The sequence below is a fragment of the Larimichthys crocea genome, chromosome I, assembly GCF_000972845.2.
Source record: "Larimichthys crocea isolate SSNF chromosome I, L_crocea_2.0, whole genome shotgun sequence".
NCBI classification, from domain to species: Eukaryota; Metazoa; Chordata; class Actinopteri; family Sciaenidae; genus Larimichthys; species Larimichthys crocea.
Genome location: NC_040011.1, coordinates 6,280,722 through 6,306,033, shown reverse-complemented (window position 1 = coordinate 6,306,033; position 25,312 = coordinate 6,280,722). Strand labels below are relative to the sequence as shown.

Sequence of the window (25,312 nt, the reverse complement as noted above, 5' to 3'; positions counted from 1 at the left end):
ATAATTTAGAGGTATGTTGTATGCCATAGCTTTAGAGTAAGAGTTTACATGTAAAACACTGTTAAAGCTTAAACAACACAATCCCTTACAAAAAAGTAGTCTACTCTGGTTTCATTTAGACCCAGTTAAAACAGTTAAAATTCTCCAGCATTAGACAACAGAAAAGATTAAATAATAGTTTTGTACTTTTATTTAACCAGGGTTTAAACCTCACAGCACTTTCTGTGTGGAGTTGGAGTGCATGTTCTTCCCGTGTCTGCATGGTTTATCTCCGGTTACGCCGGCTTCCTCCCACAGTCCAAAGACACGCACTTAACAGGTTAATTGGTGATTACTATAAATTTCATGTGGCGAAACAGCCCGAAAGCATCAAGATGATGATGCATTTAGCATTTAAAGCATTTTATATGAAACATTCAGTGTGCAAATTCATTTTTGTTTCTCTCCTTGTGAGGTTGTTTCACAGACACACAGAGACTGACACACTAATACACGATAAGAAAGAATGCCAACCATGTACAAAAGTAAACTAAGAACTCTTTTATTCTTTTTTGTTCATTTTATATATCTATCTTTAGTTGTTTGTTTTTTTCTACTGGAGTCCTTTAAAAGTTTGTCATCATGCTAGGTGCAGCTTCAGTGTTGGTAGTACATGCAGGGTCGTGGGTTCTGTTGGTGGAAGTTTTTCACACATTGGACAACTGGAGAGAGGAAGAACGGGGAGTGGTGGCTCTTAAACCTTGAGTGGACAAACACTGACCACTATGGAGTCACCGTCCCGCTTCAAAAATAAAAGAAAAAGAAAAGGAAAGAAAACCCCACTACAGACACAGCTGCAGGGGTGGTGGTGGCACAGACCATCATCAAGGATTCACAAAGGGTTAAGCAGAAGCAGTTCAGTTCTTGCAGTGATAGTTGCCATCCAATCCATAAACGGGGACGGTTTTATATCATGACATCATCAGTTGACATCTTTAGTGCAGTCAAAGAAAAATTCTAGAAGCAGGCAGTCTCTTTAGGAGGGAAATATACAAAAAACAAAAACAAAACAAAACCTCTGACAGCTTTGTAGAGTGAGAATAGAGCAGGAGAAAACTGGAGGAGAAGTAGGGGGGAGGGAAACTTCATTCAGACTCCTGTTTGTGATGGGGTGACATTAGACATCAGGTGTATTGCTTGTGACTTTGGTCTGGGTCATAAGGGGGGCAGCGGGATCCCACAGTTTTCAGTGATTATTATTATTTTTTTTAACCAAATTTCAGTTGTTTTTTAAATTTTTTTTTACCTTCAAGTCAACTCAAGTAGATTCCCTTTTCCTGCTTTTCTAATACTGACTCATAAAACAACCAAATAGAAGTATATTTAAAAAAAAAAGAAAATACATACATGACATCACACGTGCCAGCTGGTGGATGCCACTTTTAGCTGAGGCACCTTACAGTGCATATTTTCTTTAAAACATTGGTGGCTACAATGGGGATGAAGCTTGTTAACCCCGGCAGTTTTAGTGCCATGCTTTATGGTGCCCAGTGAGTCACAGAGAACCACTAATACATAGGAACATTAACATTTTCACAATCCCAGCAACACGGGAGGAGTTCAAACTGTTTTTAGGATAGGATGAACTGAATTTGTCATTTTTGTTGTTCCTTATATACAGAGGACTAATATACTGCAGCAATAATGATTGCAGGTCACAACATACAAGTGGCCATCGACAGTTACAGATGCACTAAAGAAGCCTGACAATTCAATGTCCCCCATACTGAATAGAATCCACTTTTTTTTTTTTGTACAAATCAAAAGTACATTATTCAGTGGGTATACAAAAAACAAACAGCATAGGGTTTGATTAATAAAAACAACAACAACAACAACAAAAAAACAGTGGGGAGAGAAAAAAATCGTTGTAAGGGCAGAAACACACATGGATCATCTTTGGTGAAGATTCCACAGAGTATGCTTAAAGACGCCACGCATGCACACACACGCACACACACACACGCACACATTTCCTACAGCCGGGAAGAGGAAAATTCACTGCAGTTACTTGGAAATACGTCCTCATTTACAAATTTAAAACATGAGGACATTTATGCGCTCAGGGTGGCAGGTTAGACCACAAAGGTCTTCTTCTTCTTGGACATATGCAGCTAATATATATGTGGATGAAGAAGAGAGGACGGTGGAAATGACATCACACTGTGATACATCTGGCTGTAACCTACTGGTTGAGCTGATCAGACATTAGCATACAACTCTGTTCATACAGGGACTGCATGTTACATCACTGTTCTTCAAAAGGGAAGTATGGAGAGGGATTATAAGATGTTTGCATTTCAGGCTATAACTACAGGCCGGCATAACGTGGCATCCAGTGAATGTAACTTACTGCATGTGGCACTACAGTACACAGACCATGCCTTCTATTTATAGTTCAGCTATCATGGATCCCTGCCACAGAGTTATATAGTTACAAGATCTGAGAGGTCTCTTTATGCTATCACTATTTTCACTGCAGTATTACCCCCTAATCCCTAAATGCCCATTCTTAAGAAAAACAACAAAACGGCCTCTGCCCCCCTCCCCCAAAACAAACAGACAAATAAACAAACAATCACAAGAAATCTAGAAAATAGACACAAAGATTCAAAGCTGCCTGTGGAGGAAGATGCTGGCATTCATTCAAAAATCATTCACTGATGGAAGCTCTCCACCATGTGTTTTCTGCTCTGGAGGCCTCCCAGTTCAGTTCCCATGCAAAGCCATGGCTTAGATCAAGGAAAAATACAACGTGCAGCACCTCCCAAAGCTTGTCCCAAGACCCAGGCGAGGGGAGATGGGGTGGGGAGGGGCTGTGACGCCCTCGGCATGGACCCCCATCCCCCCAAACCTCCCACGGTTCAAGTATGGAATGGGAATGACATAAAATAAATTATAAATCATATGCATGAATGAATGAACAAGACATCAAAATCAACTAAACAGCTGCAACACCTGGCCCGTATATTCTTTCCAGTCAGTGAATCAAACAGGACCACAGCATTTTGTAACATTTTCATCTTTAATGCAGGGGCTATGAACATGTAGTCTCATCTAAGGAGCGGACCAAATAACACACATTAAATGTTATAGAACTATTTTATATTTCTTTTAAGAACTAGATTTACATCCTGAAGATTTACGCATCTTTAAATTAAAGTTTGTCATAGTCAATAATTTTAGCAAGTATATTTATATATATATTTTTATTTTTTTGTATTTTAGGTCCACACACATTAGTTTTAGTTAACAAAGATCTGCTGTTTCTAGGCTACATTTCACCCTAAACTGGCTAACACTGAATGACCAAGAAAATAGACAAACCTGTATTATTTTAACTTCCACGTCTACGGTGTGTAAAAACATTATTTCTCTGGAGAAACATAATCAACTCAGCGGTGTAAAAACCATGGATTCCAGTTTTAAAACAAGTAGATGAAAAAAAAAGAGGAAAAAAACACCATCCATTAAAAACAGAATAAAATGACAAAAAACAATCGGATGAGAAAAAGACATGAGGTCCTCTGAGGAATGAGACTGATGAGCAGTGGATGGTTTGTGAATCTACGCACGATTTTTTTCCACAAGTACAAAGTGCACGTGCGTGCCGACACATGGGACGGAGGTAAGTGTCTCTGTGGCCTGGGTCAGGGGGGAAGGAGTGGGGGGTTTAGGAATCCCTTTAGTCCCTTGACTCCCTCAGGAGCTGAGGGTGAACTGGTCTTGCTCAATGGGCTTTTTGACCCAGGCCCCTAGGCCGGCCTTGTGGAAGGCCTTGATGAGTGCCTGCTTGGCAGAGTGGTACTCTGTGGCTGCCTGCTTGGCATCATGGTAGGAGCTGGGCTTGAGCATCTTGATCCACAAGATGGACGACAGCTGAAAGGAAGAGAAAGATGTCATGTGATCAGAAAAAGATTTGCGCTCTGGGTACGATCACCACAAGAAGTAAGTAACGCTTTACAACACAAAGTCACACATCAACTATTTCACTGATTTGGGTCAAACTGGTTGATGTTTTATGGAGAAAATGTTTTCTGCTTTACTTTTGATGTCTTTTGGATGAACCCACAAACTGCTGCAAAATATAGCTGCTGTTAGCTAGTGTAGGGTCTGTTTGTTAGCTGGGCTGCTCAGACTGTGACTTTAGAGCACCAGGGGAGTGTTAGCACTAACTGGGCTCAGCAGCCTCTATGGACATTTTGGCTGAGGCGATAACCCAAAACCCCACCGGTCACGTCGCAGATGTGATGCTGTTTTGGTCTGTCCTCTACGCGACTTCAAACCCCACCAGGAGCGATTGAGACGCAGAGTGTTTAGCTCGCCAGACTTTTTTTACTTTGGTCAGATTTGGTAAATTTCCTTGGTTTATATGCTTCTAAATGTGTAACTGTGGTACGTAGTTTTTCTTCTTCTTTTGGCTGTGTTTATAGGCAACAGTTTGCACAGGTAGTTTTATTTTGAAAATCAACCTGATTCTCTGCCGTTTCTTGAGATGTGTCTCGAGATGCTCTCTGTGTTGGGTTTGAAACATTGACTAAAACGGCAGTGTATAGCTCCAGCGGTTGTGGCGCACGCAAAATGCATCACATCCGTACCTGGTGAAATGTGGGGGTAATACCGAATGGGACGTTTGTGCAAGTGTAACAGAGAAACAGAGACAGACAGTCTGCCAGACGAGTGAATCTGGGAATGATTTTTAGTCGTTGGTGAGAGCTTCATGAAATAAAAGGCTGAAAGACGGACACTGAGCTAGGCTTCTTGCTGTTGGACTTGTAAGTAATATTAACTGGTTGCTATGTCGACGCAATAGTTTTTGATCAGAAGTGATATAATTCTGCCAAATGTATGATACAATTGTCCATAATTACGACTGTGGTATGGCACTCTGAAACTGGGAGCCCTAAATTGCAAAAATCTCAGTCCAACTTCTCAGGGAAGTAAGATTATACACTTCAGGTGTGCTGAAATCAAAATGTATGATTGATTCAACAAAAACCTGACTTGATGATGAGCCAGTAAAACCAAATGAACAGAAACCAAAAGCAGTCCACACTTCTGGTGAGTAGAGCTTGCTGTCAAATTTCCAAACAACTGAATGCAGTACCTTGGAGTGTAGGCGCACCCAGCGGCTGTAGAGGGCATTCTTGCAGAGACGTGAAGCGCGACCCATGTCGTCCTTGCCTGTGGTTGCATTGATCACCTCCAGGGCCTGGTCACCCACCGTCCAGTTGACGCTGAAGTTGGGTGCCTTGCCTGGCTGCCTGGCTTCTGCATTACTTATACCTGGAATCAAAACCAACTTGTGTCAAAGACTAAGTAGAGCACCAGGCCAAAAATTGTTGTTGTTCAAAGAAAACCAGGCATCTCTTAATTTAATGATTTTAAGCTTTTCCAGAATAAATCTAAGAAAATTCTGTTACTTCTAAAACTCACTGGACTAACAAAAAAATGCTGTGTCACTAAGCTGAAATATGGCAGCACTGTCTACATTTTAAGAACCATTTCCCAACATTATGTTAAGATCCTCAGAAGTAATATTAAATAAATAAATGATTGAAAAATGCCTTGAAGCTTTCAAGCTGAAAAGAGACTGTGTCAGTAATAAGATAATTATTTTCGCTCCCCTTCCTCCAAAGCTTTTGTGGGAGACCCACAGGAATGTATTAAACAATGGATGAGGCATCCAAACTTACCAGCCCATTCTTTCAAAATGACAGCTGCTCTCACAGCTCTAATCTAATATCTTGAAATAGCAAGTTTTTTCCTTGCTTCTTTCTTTTTTTTATGGTTAACCTACTGAGTGAAGACAAAATACCATCCACCTAGGTTGACTCTGAGGTTAGAGCCTGCTCTCTTCCAGCACTCTACAGGGAATCGGCCTCCACTGTATCTAAAGCATAAATGGGAGATATATGGATGCCATAAATCCTGGTGTCTTGCTCTTTGTGTGTATTAAGCTCCTTGGTTCCATTTGGCAGCACTTGTGGCAGAAGATGATTTAAAGGGGATGAAATCCTTAGTGCTCTAACGTCACAGTGCTTCACTGCTAAAAACTCTCTAAAGCGGAAAAGGTTAATAACCCTCTACTATTATCTCCTTTACCCACCATTTAGAGAGCAACCAGAGAGGAGGGGCAGGGGGAGCTGCATATAGCTCAAGGCCATGTGACATGATGCCTCGAGGATCTAAAAGAAATGACCACAGCATCACTTCACCTGTTTGAATTTCAGTTTTGAAGTAGCTGTTTTGTTTATTATTATTTGTTTAAAGTTATTGATTAGTTAAACTCTTCCACTGAAATGCAATTGTCCAATAACAACCTGGCAATCGTAACTCGGCACTGCAAACCTGTCAAGCTTTGGATTTCTGCATTCAGGGTTTGCTGAGTAAAGAAAGCGGACGACGAGGCTGAGGTCTAAATGACAGATAAGAACCAAATGTGGTTTATATGAAAAGTTTTGGCAAATCAGACATTTCTTATTTAACAAAGTCCTCCAAATTACCAGAAGACAAAGACTGAATGCTACATCTAAAAATGGAACAAGGGAGAGAGAGAGAGAGAGAGAGAGAGAGAGAGAGAGAAAACAATCTGCAGTCTTGGTCTATATGGCCTTTTTAAAAGGTCAAGCATTTTTTACAAAAAAAAAAAAAAATGATAAAGCTATTTAAATTCCACAGGAACTAGGTAAATGTCAGCTCAGATCAAACAGAGGAGAAAAGTAATAATGGCCTTCCTGTCATGGACTGACCAGTGAAGTCGATCAATATGTTAGGATTAACGTCTACTTCTTTGATATTCAGACATCTGGAGTTTCATTAGGAAATATTAATAAGACTGCCCCTCAACATGAAGATGTGAACATGACCAAGCTATTACTCCAGCCCGAGCTCTTATTAAGTTCAGGTTTCAGCAGAAATTTTATCAGGTTTCCCTCTTATTGCCAAATTGGCTTCACATCAGAGCAGGCACTGACCACTGAGCAGAGGCCTGTTGAGGGTGAACTGCTGGGGCAGGTCCTCAATATCTGCGATGCGCTGGTACATGGCCCTGGAGAGGTGGTCCGCATGGTAAAGGCTGCCAAGGATGATGCTGGAGAAGTAGATTGGCTCTGTGAAATAGCTCATCAAAGAGCCCTGAATGCCGACCACGTTCCACCTGCAGAGAGAAAACATGCACGCCAGCACACATTAGAGAACCTGGAACTGGAGCTAATTGGCTGCCAGCACACATTAGAGAACCTGGAACTGGAGCTAATTGGCTGAAAAAGTCATTTTAGCCACATTTTTGTGTTGATAATGGAGACATTTGTTTAAATACGCTTCTATTTGGATATATTGGATACATACACACACACACACACACATACATATATATATATATATATCAAATAGCCAATACCTTATTTTTCCACTTTATTTACATTCATTAATATATCTAAAAAAAAAAAGTAAAATAAAACATTGACTCCAACTTTAAGTGCCACGATGTGCGAATAAAGCTGATGAATGTTGATAAAGGCTCTATGAATATAGTTTGTGTTTAGGTCTTCACATTACATCTTAAACAATGATCTTAAATTTTAAAATAACAATTTCATATAGATTTCTTCAGATAAATGAATGAAATGCAGAAATAAATGCGTACTGTATATTTTTCTAAGTTGCCCCTCTGAAGCTTTGGCGACCCCTAGTGGGAATCAGGATTCCCCAGGATGGGAACCAGTACAGCAAACTCTTCAAACCTTTCTCAAACCTTTCCTCACCAATATTTTTTCCGTTTTTTAACCATTAGTGAATTCTTTACTGAAAATATCCTTCACACGAATGCAGATGACTTCGAACGGAAGTCATGTAGAAGTGAGCCTTGCATAAATCAAGCTAGAGTGTCGGGTGACTCTGGGTTTTGAGCTAAACAAATGTTCAGAGACTGAATATACAAAGAAATATGATAATGTGGCCTGTGCATGAAGTGAAAACACACATACAACAGCACAAGCAAAATATATTAGTACATAACCAGCCAACGCAATCTACCACACACAATCCTACACTTGTGTACACTCTGAAGTATCCAATTTCATTTTTTACAAACTTCTGTGTATTTCTGTCATTAGCCATCTCTCCCCAGTCATTTTCCCATTGACATGCTCTGTGAAGCATCATCTGAGAGAAAGAGATGGGGGGGGCGACACACAAGAGGGAGGAATGTAGAGGGGGACGATGAGGGAGAGCATAAGAGGTGAGAAAATAAGGATATTTCTTTTCTTTGCCAACACATTTCATGGAACAAACAAAACAAACAATGAGTTATTCAGTCTCTCAAGCCAAGTCCATTCATTCCTAATACACAAATCTCAAAAAACACAAATACATTAAAAGAAACCTAATTATTTCCTGGGCACTGTTTAAGCAAATTTTACTCAAAGAAAAGTAAATAGTGCATTTCTTCATCTGTGAATTAACGCACATTTGGTGTATTAATAAGTATTTATGGCAACAGGATGATGTATGCGGGTCTGATTCAGTCTCCGTGTTCATGGTAATGAAAGAACATGTCATCCAGTGCAACAGTGTGGCTCAATAATGTCTTTTTAATTTAAAATAGGTTTCAACAATAGTACTAAATGGCATAAAGAAATAATCATATTGATACATGGATAACGATCTACACTTTAAACTACTACAGTATATACTACTTAATAATTACTTTATAATTATTATTATGTTCAATTCCTATATTATATTTAATATTCCAACATTTTAGCTACTGTGCCATCTTATCTTATTGATATAAATTGATAACATTTTATCTTATATTGATTATCACTAACCTTTGTCCTTTAAGGACCTCTAAAAATGAAAAAAACAACAACAACAAAAAAACAAAAAGAAAGTGACAGTGTGATGATCCTCATTCTTCCTTTCACTTCGGGCACATTGTTTGAGAGTGTGTAAAATTACCAATATGGACAAAAAACAATACCGAATATGCAAGCACAAGACCCCGGGCAACTAAGAGGGACCATTGTTTCCATATGCAATATTCTCCCTGAATATGTGTGTAAGAGTGAGAGTGTGGTATGTGTAGGGTAAAATGAAATCTTCATGGCTGCAAGCTGTAAAGCACACATTCAGCACAGTCAAACAGCTCCATAATATTATGTGCTGTGCAATAACACACGCACACAAACAAATATTTTTTTAAGAAAACAAATACACCTGGAAACACCCGCACAGTATACAGTATGAAAAGAACCACAAACAAGCGAGCTTTCATACATTTTGACTTGTGTTTTCAGAGCCGTTCAATTTAATTCCCATCAAACATCGCCGTATTTCTTTGTTGTTATCTTCTTCAATATCATGCTCTGTGCACACACACACGCACGAGAACAGGGTGAGAACATGTTGGAAGGCCCACGTAAGAAGCTGTTAAAGAAATAACAAGAGGAGGAAAATGGGACAAACAGAGAGAAATAACCCATAAGAGCTTCGCCTGTTTGCTAATGAGCTCATTCAAAAAGCTGGGAACAACGGAGAACTGCTTGTTCTCGCTGAAGCCGTGGGGCTGGGCATGTAATCAAAGGGAAAATGAGAGGAGAAAAAACAACGTGCAAGGAGGGAAAATTACGGGCATGGTCAAAGTGTGCCAGTCAGTTGCTGTATTAAATAGCAGCCCTGCGGCCAACAATCACTCACAAGGGGACAGAAGCAGGTGGGCAGCACATTTCTCACCTGGCTAATAGCTGTGTCATGAGTGGACAGAGTGAGAAGCCTTTGGTAGTCCTCACAGTGGAAGATACATACTCACAACACCAAACCCTTATCTTAACGGTATAAGGGTTAATGTTCTGATGCTCGATATCAACTCTGTAACTGTGGCTGGTGTCAGCTTTAAAATATTTCGTGTTTTTCCTTGTTATCTAGTAAAGCTTGGCCAGAAATAACCCACATGACTAAATGTACGCTCTCCAACCTATTTTGCCCTCTACTGACTTGGATCGCTCTGCTTTGGACAACCACACAAAATCTGAATCACGAGTTACCAGCACTGACACACTGAAAGGGCAACAAGACTTCTTCACACGGTGCAAACAGCATTCGCTACACAGTCGACACCTCCCTCGTCAAACACACACTCAGCATTCCATCACTCTGTGCATTCAGGCAGGGTATTACGATCCTGGACGGAGGAGGAAGAAGAGGAGGGGAGGAGGAGAAACGGGGCTTGTGAGAAGAGTTATGAAGAAGTTTTATCGTTCATCACAAGGGAGGCAAAGTGCTGCCTTGAACATGGACAGAGACTAAAGACGCTATGATCTGCCTGCAGAAATGCCTCAGGGACAGAGGATCCATCAATTCAGCTGTCCCTGACACTCCCAGAAGAAAATGATGGAGTTGAAATGACAAAGCGAGGATATAATGCAATTCATTGCAGTATGAGTAAATAAAACACACCAAAAGAGTATCATCTACCATTTCATTGCAAAAAGCACTTTCACTATAATGGTAAAGCAAGAGGATGAAACATATGTATTAGCTTTAAAGGTGTTTGGTCACTAGTTGTAACTTCATGTTTAGCATTCAGACACAAATGTTTTCTCAATCTTATCTAACCCTAAATAATAATATATATTACATAATAATAACAGGTGCTAGTTAGTCATAAAACTGAATATTACCTGTAATATAAATCACAAACAATACATAAGCCATATGTTGTAAAGTCTACAAAGTTTAAACCAAATTACCTTGCAATCTTGTCACTGCAGGACATAGTGAGTAACCTCTCCCCCTGCAGCACCCCGTCCCAGGTCTGGATGGTGTTGCTGGACCTCACAGGAATGGTTCCCTCCCCTGACTCAATTTTGGTCCTTAACTGTCCCCGTGCTTTCCGGTTGGGATGTCTGTCTCCTTGGTCTGAGCGACCATGGGAAGAGGGAAATAAAAAACAAACAAACACAAACACAATAAACTGTATAAGAAACCAGACTGATTGGTTTATAACATTATTTTACATACAAGAAAAATGTTGGATCCCTATCAGAGGGCAACATGAGAAAACAGAGAAAAAGAAGCATGACCTATTATTTATTATTATGTTATCAATGTTTTCTGCTGTTCCACCAGCAGGCGCCATCTATTCAGTGACTAATTGAATGTGGCTGTTTTCTATTCAGTCTGCCATGTGCAACGGAAAACACTTTGACAAGAGTAAGAGGGAGGTTAATCAGACAGACAATGTCGGTGGGCTTGGTGGGAGAAAGACTGATAGAGACAGACAGCGAATGACAAAAAGCTCTAATTACTAGAGCCTTGTTTAAATGTGTCTGTAATGCGTATTTGGACATCGGAGCAAAATTCTAATTAAATTAAATCAAGCATGAGGAAGAGGGAAACCTACACATTTAATTAAATAAAAAAACGCTGTTGTTGAAACTGAATTGTGAACTAAAATGAGACTGAGAAATTAAAATGTGTCGGGTGAGCTGAGGAGGAGAGGAGGTTGGTGTGAGCCAGCGAGTGGATGCTCTGTGACCGCTTGGTACCTTCCACTCCTGCCTCATGCGGAGAGAAGATCCTGGCGTCTCCACAGGGCGAGGTGCTGATGTAGAGGTGGAACTGCACGTTGTCCTTTAACCTGTAGCCTCCCTTTTCACACTGCACAAATATCGACTTCTGGTTGTCTTCCTTGTTGTTGCTGCAACGGCAGGCAAATGGCAAATTTAACGTGGGGCTAACCAACAGCACATTTATCATTACAGCTCATTTAACTTAAAACGGAATTAGATAAAGCAAAGAGCAGTGTGAATACATGTAATTGGATTATCAATACAAGAAACTTCACAACACTGATCTGTGTTTGATGAAACAAAGTTACACCGTCCACTGACCTGAGGAAGAACTCCAGCTGAGTGTAGAGGTACCTGATGAGCGAGCGTCGGGCAATTATCTCAGCGTGGCAGTCGTTCAGTGCCAGTCCGCGGTCACTCATGTACTCACCGTTGATGCATTTGGTTCCCGTAGAGACACAAATAACCTGTGCTTCCTTCACATCCGTCCCTGTTGGGTGTAGAGGGAACAAAGACAAATTAGTCAATAGACACTGAAGTACATATGCAACAGTTGTATAACCTGGTAGATAGCTACAGTATAACCCACAAAAAACTGACTTAAGGAAACAGGAAAATGCTCCTATGAGTGTATTTATAGAGTTGACACACTGCTGAAGGAGGCAAAGTATCCCTGTGACATGCTGTGTCCAACAGTTAAAAATGTGCATATTCAAAGATTGGGTATATTTCAGGGAGCAACAAATTGATGCTATTTTAAGATCAGAGAGTATTTTATGTCATAAAACAAGTCTGACGGAGCTCATTATTTTATTTATTTCACTATTTCAAAGACTGCTGAGTCTAATCTATAACAATAATAGTTTATGAGCTCATCATATGTATTAATTAAAGTATGCAAAAGTATGTGTCAGGTTAAGACAGAAAGAAAGAGGAAATGCTCAAGTGAAGCACACATTTGTACTTAAATAAGAGAAATATATTTAGAAACAGTACATCCCCGACTGGTAATAAAATAAAAAAATAAAATTATGGGTTTTGTGTGCCTCATAAATGTTGTATCATATACTCCAAAATAGGTTAGGTAGGAAAACTCAACACTGAATATTTTCAACTTTTCTCCATAAGCCCTGCAATGTGAATTATCCTTTGGTAAATCATAAAAACTGAATGTCGGTGTAGTATGTAAAAAAAAATACAGTAAAAGCATCCCCGATCTACCTGTTGTCATGACGACTCCTGCTAGGACTTTCCGTCGTGCATGGGGGGAGGTGAAGTTATCTGTCAGCTCACTGAACTTATCCACCACCAGGCGAGAGACGGCATCAGCCAGAACCTGGTAACACACACACATACATACACAGAGACATGCACACAGACACACAAGGGGAAGACACACACATACATGCACACAGCCACACAAACACAAGCTTGTGTCAGATATGTCAGCTTACAAAGCGCGTCTGATGTTATCCTCCCCTAGAGCACCATGTACCTGTCACAGTGTTCGCATTCAGCTCCAAACAAGAGTCAGAGCGTTGAAACGGCAACAAGTGAAACTAGGTTGACCCCCGGAGGTATACCTAACCGTCTTTCAAGCAACGCTGTTTGAGTTTGGCATGACAGGTATAATTTACCATCTCCCTTCTGACAGTGAATCACAAAAAGCAAAGAACAAACAAGTAAACCTGAGCAACAGTGCGAAAGTGCTAGTTGACGTTCCACAAGGCTTAAAACTTCAACGTAAACTTTGAGGAAACCTCAAGTGAACTTCACACATCTTTTGTTCTTAGACAGCCACCTCTCTCCCTCTCGCTGGCTCTTTATCCACCACTAATGTGATGGAAAATGACGACAACCAAGAGAAGAGACGACGGCTGGATGACCACAAATTAAAGAGATTAGTCCAATATTACTTCCCTGCTACTTCGGAGTCACCCACTCGTAACCAGATCATTTGACTTTTGAATGTCAAGGTCGTCTATGGTGTAGAAATGACTGTTAATCTCTAGGGATACAAGAGAGGGGAAGTTCTGATCACTTAGACAAAAAAACGCATATGTCTTCAAAAACATTTAAAAGACCGCTTTCTAACTGAATGCCTAAATAAGTTTTTGATGGCTTTTCTTGGTTTGAGTGTCAACAGAACAAACTCAGGCTATAAAATACAAATCTAAAGTTAACATATTTTTTGCAACAGCAGCAGACTCTGACCATTTTTCTCCATTAGTTCCTTGCCAGATGGAAACAGGCTGCAGAAATTAAATACCAAGCGACAGAGAATTAATAGAGCAATTAGTGGGGGTGCTATCGTTAAAATGGGGTTCTTGTCGAATAAATCAGTTGACAAGTGGAGAGAGTGAGTAAAGAGAAAAAAGGCTTTGGGAGGGGACTGTTGACAGTGTGTTGTGCTGATTAGCTTTGCCGACAGCGTTATCTGGTATGGCTCTGACAGTCACCTCTACAGTGGCATCAAAAGCAACCATGTGCCCTTGGACACCTGATGTGAATGAGGTTTAACGATAACCTACTAAAACAATTTGACAGGTGGAGCAGTTTGGAGTGGACCTCTTTGCAACCAAAAAGTCAAATCCAGGGGAAAGCCATACAGACTACGATAAAGAACACTGCTTTAATGTTTTCTGGCCACATCATCTGTCAAATCTCTGAGGAGTTACTGACCAAATTATTCTATGATGATCATTTTGGGATACACTTATTGGAGAGAGGAGTTTTATTCATCTGAAAACTCACGTCCTTTGCCAAAATGAAAAGGGAGAGGGAGAGGTAAGATAGGGGCCAGGCATTGGCATCTTGATTATCTGGATGACAGTGATTATCTGAATCCAGTGTGTAGTGTTACAGCTCCACGTGCTCCTAAAACCCATCTCTGTCTTTATAAATCCAGCTTATGTCATTTTTGACTCCCTCCTTAAATTGTAATTACTGCTTCAAGCCTACTGATGGTTGACAAGGTCAAATAAATGATCCAATGATAACTGTAATGAAGGCAGGATTTGGAAAAAATGAAAATGATGTGTCTGTTATGCCACTGGGTTCTTTTTAGAAGCAAGGTGAAGAAAATAGAAAAGAAGTTCTGGGATCTTTGAGAGTTTCTTTCAGTGATTAACAGTTAACAGTCTAGAAAACATAAAGGTGACTTCAATGTGTCCCATATTGATTACTCAATGATTGTGTGAATTTTTGCTTTTGATTATAAAGGATACTCTAACAAGTTAAGCTGAGCTAAGCGAAGCTAAGCTAAGATACGCAATGTTTTTCAACCATTGCCAAGAGAACTGTATTATGAGGTACGTTGGCATGTTAGAAAACTTGATATGTAAAACCACAATGCTTAGAAAAGGTTTCATTGGATAATTAAATTCACAAAACAATGTGGTCATTCAAAATAAGTCACACTTTCAAGGCTTAACGTTGGGTCTACTAAAACTCGGCGATTTTACAATGCAAAATGTAATTATTGAGCCAAAGCTAACCACTGAATGAATGGTTGAGTTTCTGTTCAGATATGTCTATAAAGAAAATAAATATCTTACCTGGGGTAGGTGAAGCTGCAATCCTTCTCTTGGTATGGGTTGCCGGGACGGTGTCTGGTCTAGCTGCATGTTGAAGAGAGCTGAGAGGGCGGCCTGCGCTGCCCGGGCTTTAGCCAACTTCTTGTTGCGCCCTGAGCCTTCAAACGTCTGTGCATCCACTGTTACTGACATCACGAAATTCTTGGCATGACTCTCCCCACTCTCTGAGACAAAGTCATATTTGAGGCCTGGTCTGAGCTCATTGAGGATCATGACTGGATTTTTGCCACTGGAGGGTGAGCTGAATGCTGATGGAGAGGGCAATGGGGCCTGGACAAGGTTACTGCCAGGTGGTGTGGGTAGTGGGTACTCCCCTAGAGAGTTTAAGGAGCTGCTACCATTAGAACCTAGATAGAAGGATTCTTCAGGTGCGGCTGGTGTCTCAAAGCCATTGAAGAGCATATCTGGAAAGTCAGCTTGGTCAGATGTAAAGTCTGTGTTCACTGTTAATGTTCGACCCATGGCCAGGTGTGCCTCAGAGGCATTGGGGAACTGGACGAAGGAACGCAGTGCTTTCTCAGCTGCATTTAGTTTAGCCTTCTTCTTAGTTGGGCCCATGCCCTCAAACATCTGTCCATTGACCTCCACAGTCATGACAAAAACTGGTGCATGGACTGGTCCTGTCTGAGACAGCAGTTTGTACTGTAGACCTGGTTTAATTTCGTTCAATTGCATCAGCGCATTCTTGGGCAGGACTGGCCCCGGTGTTTTCTTGCGCTTCTTGGCACGGAACTTTGAGTGAGAGTGTCCATTGTTTCCTTCTTCTAGGGGGCGCTTTCGACTGCCCAGGCCGCTTCCATTGGGGAGCTGTTCAGCCACTCCCACCCCGTCTTTGCAGGACACGTTGTCCAGGTTTCGGTTTTCCTTAACATCGGTGCTGCTCGAACCTGCGGTGCCCAGAAAGAGTAACTTACAACGCCTTCGTTGCAGGATCTTGTAAATGCAAAATTTATAGATTCCTTTATCACTCTTTGGAACTGAACCAATGATTTGTGTTCCTATATCAAAGCAAGAGAAGCAGGTATTTCATTTGACTGGAAATATTAACCTCTAGTCTATTGGTATTACTACAAACAGTAGAACACTATGTCATCTACTATGCCGAGTTATTATACCTTGGTTAACATTCAAACCAGTGTAAAAAACAAATTTGGACAATATTTTGGTTTATAGTATTTAACTTGAAATTAACCTTTTAGTAAATCTTCATAAATAAAGGTATAGTTGTGAAGGCTTGTTATTCTAATGGTCAGGGAAAAGTGGGAGAAATATATTTTCAAATAAAACAACTACAGTACATTTGTCAGGTTGCAGTGTTACGGGTCCCAAACATAGATGCACACATATACGAGCTCACATCAGCACTCAACATAGACGCTAACACACACACAGAGCTGTTTCTCATACACTCTCAATTTTTAATCACTTGAGTGCCTACAGAGGAATTAGGTACATTTTAAGTGTTCAGTTTTAAACTGCAGGCTCTGAAATATACTGTACTGGGGAACACATATCACTGAATCCAGTTAGCAAAGTGGATGGAATATTGGCAAAAATTTTCATTTATAACATCCTTCAGCAAAGGCTTGATAGGTTACTCCTTGCGGTACTCAGGAGAAAGAGAGGCCGCAGTGTGCATGAGTGGGATTGTAGGTTGGGTTGAGGGAGTGCAGGGAGGAGTGCAGGGGGAGGAGTTGAGGACCAGGCAAACAGGAAAGTACATCAAAGAGGCAGAAGGAGAAGACTCCACCTACTGCAGGATCCTAAAGGCTTGACTGGTGACACGGTGGGAGGTTAAAATGCTGTTTACCCGTTTTTACATGAGATTTTTGAAAAGAATGACTGTCGTATTTAAAATGAAGAGAATCTGAATTCAAAATCTGTTTCTAATGAGGTGCCATTCATAAGACCCTGCGCCTCTGAGACCCCCCCCCATGGAGCTTGTCAGAGAACACAGTGATTCAGGTTGCAAAATGTAATGACATGCCGTTACCATCTGCATACTACAATTGAAATGTCTAAAGGCAGGGGAAAAAACACACTTATTCCTAAGATCAAGAACAGAAACTGCATATCCTTCAATTTATGAGCATATCTGCACTGACAACATGCAATATCTTATGGTGTGTGCGTGCATTCTGCAAATTGGTATTAGAGTTTTGCAAATAAACAAGGGAAAAGAGGACAGCCAAGAAGAACTATCACATATCGAAATGGTGATAGGTGAAATTTGTGTGTTGGACAGGGACACAATCTCAGCAAACAACCTTTAACCAACACAGATACTGCAGTATTTATTGAATAACTTCAGCTGTGGTGGAAAATTGTACAAGTTGAAGACTTGGACTCTTTCTAAATTAATTATTTCAGGAATATACAGCATGAAGTACTGTAGTTCATCATGTTTCTCTCCAAACAGATAGAATACATAGAACTACCAACTACTGGAAATGTTTAGATTTCCATTGAATTTAATACGTAATATATGTGAATACACATATTTAGTTAGCAACCAGTATCTCTCCTAAAACAGTCAATATATATATATATTTAATCAATCAAAGAAATCTAATCACATACTGAAAACTCTAGCATGCTTCACAGAGAAATACAGAGAATATCATGGCACACAGAAAAAAAACAAACACTGGAGCTCTCTTTCTCTGTTTCACTTCATCTAAAAGGATTAAAATTGATATTATTCCTTTATGGTATAATAACTTTTGCAGGATGATGGAGTCATCCAGTAGCACTCCAAAGGCTAAGACCAGAGAACAAAAGCCATAGAGCAGCAGCCATACCACCATGCACTGAATTACGGCACACATACATGCAGTTGAGGTCATTATCATACGAGGATCTGTGTAATCAGCACCCATTAGTTAAGACAAAAGATCTTAGATCCTCAGATCTTTCAGAGCTTAGATCCCCTGCGGGGGCTGCATGAACCAAATAGAAAAATATTTTTCATTTGACTTGTTTGTTTGGGTTTTTATTCGGGATGATTCATATGATTTAAAAATTTCAAGAACTGCTAAGGTCATCACATTAAAGTTAGAAATTATTTGGTGTTTTTTCTGGTGTTCCCTAGATATTAAAGATACAGTTTTGACTGTGTTTTATCTTAAACTGTATTTTCTGAGCCTTCGGAGGTTTTGAAAGACAACAAAGACTGTTTTCAACTATGCTCATCTGACCTAACGCAAAAAACATGCTTCTCCTCAGAGCAAAAACATGGAGTGTGACACAACAATGAGAACTGTTCCTTTTTATTGCAGCTTAGAGCGCTGCTATGATGACAGCTCTCTTTGAATGTGAGATCAAATTCTTTTAAAAAGGTGTGGGGAAACACATTCAATCATGACTTTTCGTGCCTTCTGAGGCTTACATACTGATTTCAAACCAAAATGTGTAATTAAAGTTTAATAAGTTGGAGTGGAGCAGATTTTCTTCCATTAAAAAGTTTCTGTAAAATCAGTGGCTTGTCTTGGTTCAGGTGAGGACAAGTGGTAGCTCCCATCATGCTCATGGATGGGCAAATAAATTAGGATAAAATTAGCAACACTACAGATACAAACAGCCTTATTTAGTTTCATTAATTTCATATTGCATAGTGGGTTATAGAGTAATATAAACAGGTAAAATGTTCACACTGATTACACATCAGAGAAGGACACATGAGGGAACACATGCGGGGCAAAAAGGGGGGAAACAAAAATACAGGCAAACATTAAAAACCAGAGACAAGCTGTTGCTCAGACAGGATGGAAAAATGAGAAAAACCAGAGTCAACTCACTCATATTCTCCTCCTCATCTACATCCATGGTGACAGGTTTGTTCTGACCTGAGAGCAGCCTTGGCCCCACTGCACCTGGGGATCAGAAAACATGAAGGTGGACTGCATAAGCACGGACGGTGATGTGCGTGCACATAAACACATCCAGAGACCTTGAGTGGCTACAGTGATGATAAATTTCTTGATGCTCCAGCACGCACACACAAAGAAAAATGCACATATTGCACTGTGCAAGTAGCCTGTGATGTAGGCATATAAATATTCAGAGACTGAGAGATATCAAGGTGAGAGAGGAGGCCAGGGCTGACAGGCCTTAATAGCAGGAGCAGTCTATTGTGACTTTAATATCCCTCCGATTAGACCTCATTTCCCACTGCCTGCTGAGAGATATACAGCTAGTGACATGGCCAAGTTACTCCATTGCTACACACACACGACTTATCCCAAGGTGGAGAGTGCGATTAAAGCTCCATTAAGCAATACTTTTCACACTAACATAGAATCAAATGATTTCATGCAATCTGAAATATTCGCTTATGCTGCCAATTATGCTGACAAAGAACATCTAACTTTGAGACTGCAAGTTTTTTTTTCTGTTTTCCAGTTTTCTGCAACTGACTCTGTTTTAACATTTTACATGGTTGAATCCAAAGCAGCAAATGAGTGCCTCATTAAGAAAGCCAAATATCCAGCAAGCCTTTTGTTCCAGGCTCCTTTTAGCTTTTGGACAGTGTTTGATATGGTATAAGCCAACATTGAGGGGAGGATAGGAATATCAAATTGGCCGTCTCTCTCCATATGTGAAATACTAAAGGGTCAAGCCAAATATGTCAACAAGAATGGGTCATGAATTTCTAAAATCAATTTTTTTTAGGCCACTTAGGGCATGGAAGCAATCTACAGTATAAACACAACACTGACATATTGTCACTTTATAAAGTAGTTGTTTCCACATCCAGCAGATCAAACATTAGCAGGAAGTTAAGATTTATTTATTTTTTATTACTGCAAAAATGGCATTCGATGAAAGTGGTGAGAGTGAATGAAATCAGTAAAGTTGCAGCGCTTTCTATATATTATAGAACCTGCTTAAGAATCCAACATGTCTACCAACAATTTGTTGGTCAGATGTGTTATGCCAATAGCAGCTAATGTATCTTCAGCTGTTTGCCTCAAGCACAGGTGAAGCAGATTACGGAGGACTGGTATCATCACTAGCTCCACACAGGTGAATATTTTTCACTTTCAAACTTGTAGTCTTCAGCCCCAACCAACCAAGATTTCACCCAGCTCACTCTGGAGCCACAAAATGGTTCATACAACTTTTAGTACTCCCAGAGTGTACAGATTATATATTATGTGTAATATTGGTAGAGTTACCCTTTAAATCTTTACCGAGTCGAGTAAGACAAATGTTTAATTTTTCATCATTATAAAAGAAACAAACTGCACAACAGTTGACAGCACAAGTAAATTTAAATAAGTCTTGGCAGGCATCAACTTAATGATGTCCAACAACATCATTTCTTAAAAAAGGTTGACTCACACCATACTGCTAATTACAGAACTAATAGTTCTAAGAAAGTTTCAACTCCCCACATCAGTCTCCCCACTTGAAAAGTCATAGCGCGACAAAAAAAATACTGCTGAGAGCAGGGCAGATGAGTGCAGAGTGATGAAACAGACTAACAGAGTAAGTTAGATGAGAGAAAGAGAGTTAAAGCAGCAAAGAGGCAAACGAGAGAGAGGGAGAGTCAATCTACACAGAGAGACAGAGAGAAAGCAGGAGAAAGATGGCATTATGATATAGAACAGATTGTGCTGATTCTACTCTCTCTCCACCCGTCTTCCATCAGTGCCCCCATTCCTCAGCCAGACACTTTCTTAAGCTAAACTAAATGGGCTAATTAATCTGGGCTAATGGTGGGTGACAGCAAATATGCTAGCACAATTATCACCCTATTAAAGATTCATATTCCAACCCATAATTGAAAATGAAAAGGTGGGGTGAAGGGAGGATGGGTGGGAGTAGGTCCAACAGAGTGGAAGATGAGAGTAATTTTTCTCAGGTAGCAGGAGCCAGGTGCCCTCAAGCCCCCCACACATTCATCCAGCAACTCAAAAGCAAATCAACACACGAGACTAGTTCAACTATTTCTTGCTTCTGCAGTTTTGTTTTATCAAATTCACTTTCAAATAAAGTCGATCGTCAATTCATGTTAATGCCGTGGCCTGATGTGTAATTCGAAATGAATTGCATTCAGTTTCTAAGTGTAAAACTAAATCTGAAACAAGGCTGTGGTTTATTCACATACTTCTTCCTCCAACACACACTGCTGTATAGTTGAATCAGCACACAATCTAAATGTGCCTGTCAGTTTTGATTTTCAGATAAGACTGCCTTGGTCATGAATCTGTAACTATTCCTGAAATCAGGTGTAACCATTGGGGAGAGATTCATAAAATGAGTGTGTGCGTTTGTGTGTGTTTTGAGAAGTAAATCTAGAGGTGAATTGCTATGTAGTCATAAAGGGCACTGCGCCTCAGAAAAAAACCTGGGGTCACTGCATTCTGCTACCTAATATGAAAACTCATATTGGGATATTTGTGTTGACTGAGATTTATGATTCATATGAGTCATTCTATACTTTTTAAAAATACAAAATTCAGGAAATCTGTGTACTCTCAGATATGGAAACACACAATTGTTAGTACAAATTAGTTCTGTGTTACATGGATATATACTTATCAATGGGATTGTGTCTCCTCTCTTTGACAAGTTATTCAGATCAAAAGTAGAAACATCTAGATCCAGACTTTTAGAGAAGAAATTATATATTATCTAAAGGAATGCTTATTTTCTTTAATATGGTTCACTGCCTATTTTAAGAATACAGCCATTAAAACAACAAACTGCTTTGTTAAAACAACTGGTTAATCATAATAATATTCAGAACCAAACAAAATATGACAAAGTTGAGAAATGCATACTTTTCAGAGGAAAAGTATTTACTGCTAAAGTTGTCTAAATTTCTCCAATATTGGAGCAAAAATGGTAGCTATGCACTTTGAACATGAAGGACTGACAGTAACCTTAGATTAATGACTAATGAGAATATGTTGTGCTATCAAACAAATATACGTAATCCAAAGACATCTCTGGTTTACATTTAGCAATAAGGGGATATAGTAGAACACACTTAGACCACCAGCTAATAAAACTGCTCAAGGAGAGCGAGGCGCAGAACATTAATGATAGACATTTTCCAAAGGGGTTTCAGCATCAGCTATTTTTGAACATTGAAGCCTGCAAAACTTTTCTACGCATTTGCAGAATGCATAGAAAACACTTGGCCGTGATATATTTTGGTTTTGAAGCCTACAAAACTTTTGTACACATTTGCAGAATGCGTAGGAAACACTTGGCCGTGATATATTTGGGTTTCGACCAATTTTTAAACAAACACAACTGAAGCTGTGGATTTAAAGTCAGTCAAAAGACCAAACAGTAAGGGCTGCTGACTGTCTCCCTCAATATGCATAAATGATACTGCGTCATCGAGTTGTGAGACGGCCTGGTTCCAGGTAATTCTGAGTGGATGCCAAGGGAGGCAGGGAAAAGAGAAAGATGAGAAAGAAGATGAAAAACCTCAAATTCAATCTGGCACGGTGAGAGGGACTGAGGGGAAATAAGGTGGTTTTGATTTGTCTCTCATCCCTCGCTTGCGCTGTGACGGAGCGATAGAGCATCGCCACCGTGGAGGGAGCACCAGCAGCGGCCAACTGATGGGAGGAGGTGGGGTGGAGTGAGGGATGGAAAGGTAAAGGTGAGGGAAGAATAGAGGCTGAGAGAGATAGAAAATGCAATCCTATTCCAAGTAAAAGAGAATCATTATCTCCTCTAAAACAGAAGGCGATGGAAAGGTCTGCCCTTGGCAGGCTCTGGAGTTCAAACTGTCTAAAACAAACTGCCTATGAAGACTGGTCTAGGAAGTCAGATTTTCCATCAAAATAATTTCAGACCAAGTTTGGACCTAAAAATACCCCAACAAAAACAAAACAAAACAAAAACAATAACCAACCCATTCAAAGCCAGAAGCATAAATAATCTTGCTTGCATGAAGGAATAACTTTGAGTAATTCAAACAAAAAAAAGAAAAATTGAAACTGTCAAAATCCATGAGTAGCGGTTGCACCTTTGCAACTGGATTGTTATGGGTTCTAAGTGAAAAGCTGAAAGGTAACCTGTCATGGAAATAAAGCTTCTCTGTCTTTTGGCTGCTCGCCATAGTGGACCAGCTATATGAGAGATGGCCTGCATATTTGATGTGGCACAGGCTTTTTACGCTGGATGCCCTTCCTGATGCAACCATCCCCACTTATCCGAGCTTGGGAACGGCAATTGGGAATATACTGGTTTGCGCCCACCTCCATGGCTGGGAAGCAAACTGGGATTCAGTCTTGCCCAAGGACACTTTGACATTTTGACAGGGGGATCTGTGGATCAAATTGCCAACCCTGCTATCAGCAGACAAGCCATCCCCATGCCACAGTGAGATGAATGGTCCTCATTGGTGTAAAGATGCTAAATGAATTAGTATATTTAGTATTTTTTGCTTGAATTACACTTGACACTAGATCTATAGTTTTGCTGAAACTTATTTGCAAAGGCAAAGGGCATTCTGTTTGGGGGGAAAAGCTATGTCGTTTGTTTTTTACCCTCTTATAACTGCATGTTATAAGCGGAGGCAGTCAGTTGTAGATAGAGGATATCATTTAGGATGCTCACTGTGCTTTAGTCATATGGTAATGCCTGCTTTTTCTAGTCTCTTTTGGACCTTATCTACCTGACCTTTCACTGCAAATGGTAAAGGACGGCTTCTAAAATGCTTGGGACATGGATCTGACTTGGCTGGGAGGGTAGCTTTTGCAGAGTTTGTTAACTTAACTTTGAATAACACTGAATATCTCTGTTCAGTCTCCTGCATCGCTTTAGATTCTGGGTATTTTTCCTCATTCAACCTTTTTATTTTGAGGCCAGTGAGCGTGAATTTGTCCACTCCTGGCTGGTAGACCACCTCCTGCTACCATCACTGGTAGCATAGCATTCTGGCGTCCATAACACTGAATAGCTTAAACCATTTATTGATTTAATTCAGCTATTCATATACTTTATTTTGTAGCCTAGGATGTCTTTTACTAAATCACTTGTTGCATGGTTCAGTTTCTCCAATATGACCGAACTTATCATCTTCATTTTTCCTTTCATGACAAAATGAAAATGCTTCCTTCCCCTGCTGTCTAGTTCTTCAACAACCACTGCTTGTTCCAGCTTTTCTTCCAATATTTCATGCATGTTTAATGATGGCTTGCCAGTTTTAAACATTGCACAGTACCAGGAGGTTATATAGTGCCTACCTCTTCAGGTCACTTTTGAAGTCAACTGTTTGACCTGTCAAATGTTTTATTTGAATTTGTTTTATCAGTGTGCCATGCCACTTTAAGACAAGTGCCAACATTAGGCTGTTCCCTGTTATTGAAGAATGTTTTATTGGTGTGCCATGAGCTCAAAGGGGACACAAGTCGACACAGCTGTATTTTGTATCAATGATAACATGGCAACACAACCAATGATTGGTCTCTTGACAAGATGATAGCCTCTGATTGGTCTGATGGTAAACTCGTGTTTCTAGTATCATCACACGTAAAAGGTTTGCTCTTTGGTGTGATTATACAGACACTGGGAAAGGCACTTGGGCTTTGAACACAGTTATCTTCTTTATTTTGACTCTAGTTTTTCACCTTTTACTCAAGCTATGTGTGGTCTACTGTAATTGAAAACATACTTGGTTTAAGAAAAGCCAGATCTTGCATCTTACATTTTGGGTTACTTGTGCACAATTCATTCAGCCCTTCTTGCCTTCTACAATTTTCAGTCAGCACAGAACATCGGTGACCCCCCCTTATACGTGGGTCCAATGAGGCAATACACTACTGTCACCCAGACTACATAAACCACGTATTAAAATACAAAAGCCTTCAAACTTTCAGAAGCCTGACATGCTGTAGTGTTGACAGGATCAAGACAGGTTCTTAAAACAGCCCCCGCTTAGCTCCTTTCAAAAACAGACGAGGGGGAAAAAGCAAAGCATGAAGCGTTACACAAAAACATGTACATGATCACTCTGTGAGGTATATTTCACCTCATGCTGCTGAAGGTAAGTAAACTCCCAGAAACTCCCAGAAACTCCCAGAAATTGTAGTGTAGCTGAGAGTAATTGTTGACCATAGTGATTTATTTTGT

General features: G+C 40.1%; 1 protein-coding gene across 1 annotated transcript in view; it reads right to left on the bottom strand.

Annotated features, from left to right (window-relative positions):
• Nucleotides 1-714: 714 nt before the first annotated feature.
• Nucleotides 715-25,312, bottom strand: part of adarb1b (adenosine deaminase RNA specific B1b) — a 110,221-nt gene continuing 85,623 nt past the window's right edge. The window contains exons 4-12 of the mRNA XM_010739894.3: nucleotides 19,009-19,083; nucleotides 15,173-16,098; nucleotides 12,837-12,951; nucleotides 11,937-12,105; nucleotides 11,592-11,743; nucleotides 10,794-10,962; nucleotides 7,017-7,198; nucleotides 5,147-5,325; nucleotides 715-3,918 (exon numbers count right to left, since the gene is read on the bottom strand). Coding sequence (XP_010738196.1) covers nucleotides 3,742-3,918; nucleotides 5,147-5,325; nucleotides 7,017-7,198; nucleotides 10,794-10,962; nucleotides 11,592-11,743; nucleotides 11,937-12,105; nucleotides 12,837-12,951; nucleotides 15,173-16,098; nucleotides 19,009-19,036 — 2,097 coding nt within the window. The 5' untranslated portion in view covers nucleotides 19,037-19,083 and the 3' untranslated portion in view covers nucleotides 715-3,741. The remainder of the gene's footprint in view (nucleotides 3,919-5,146; nucleotides 5,326-7,016; nucleotides 7,199-10,793; nucleotides 10,963-11,591; nucleotides 11,744-11,936; nucleotides 12,106-12,836; nucleotides 12,952-15,172; nucleotides 16,099-19,008; nucleotides 19,084-25,312) is intronic.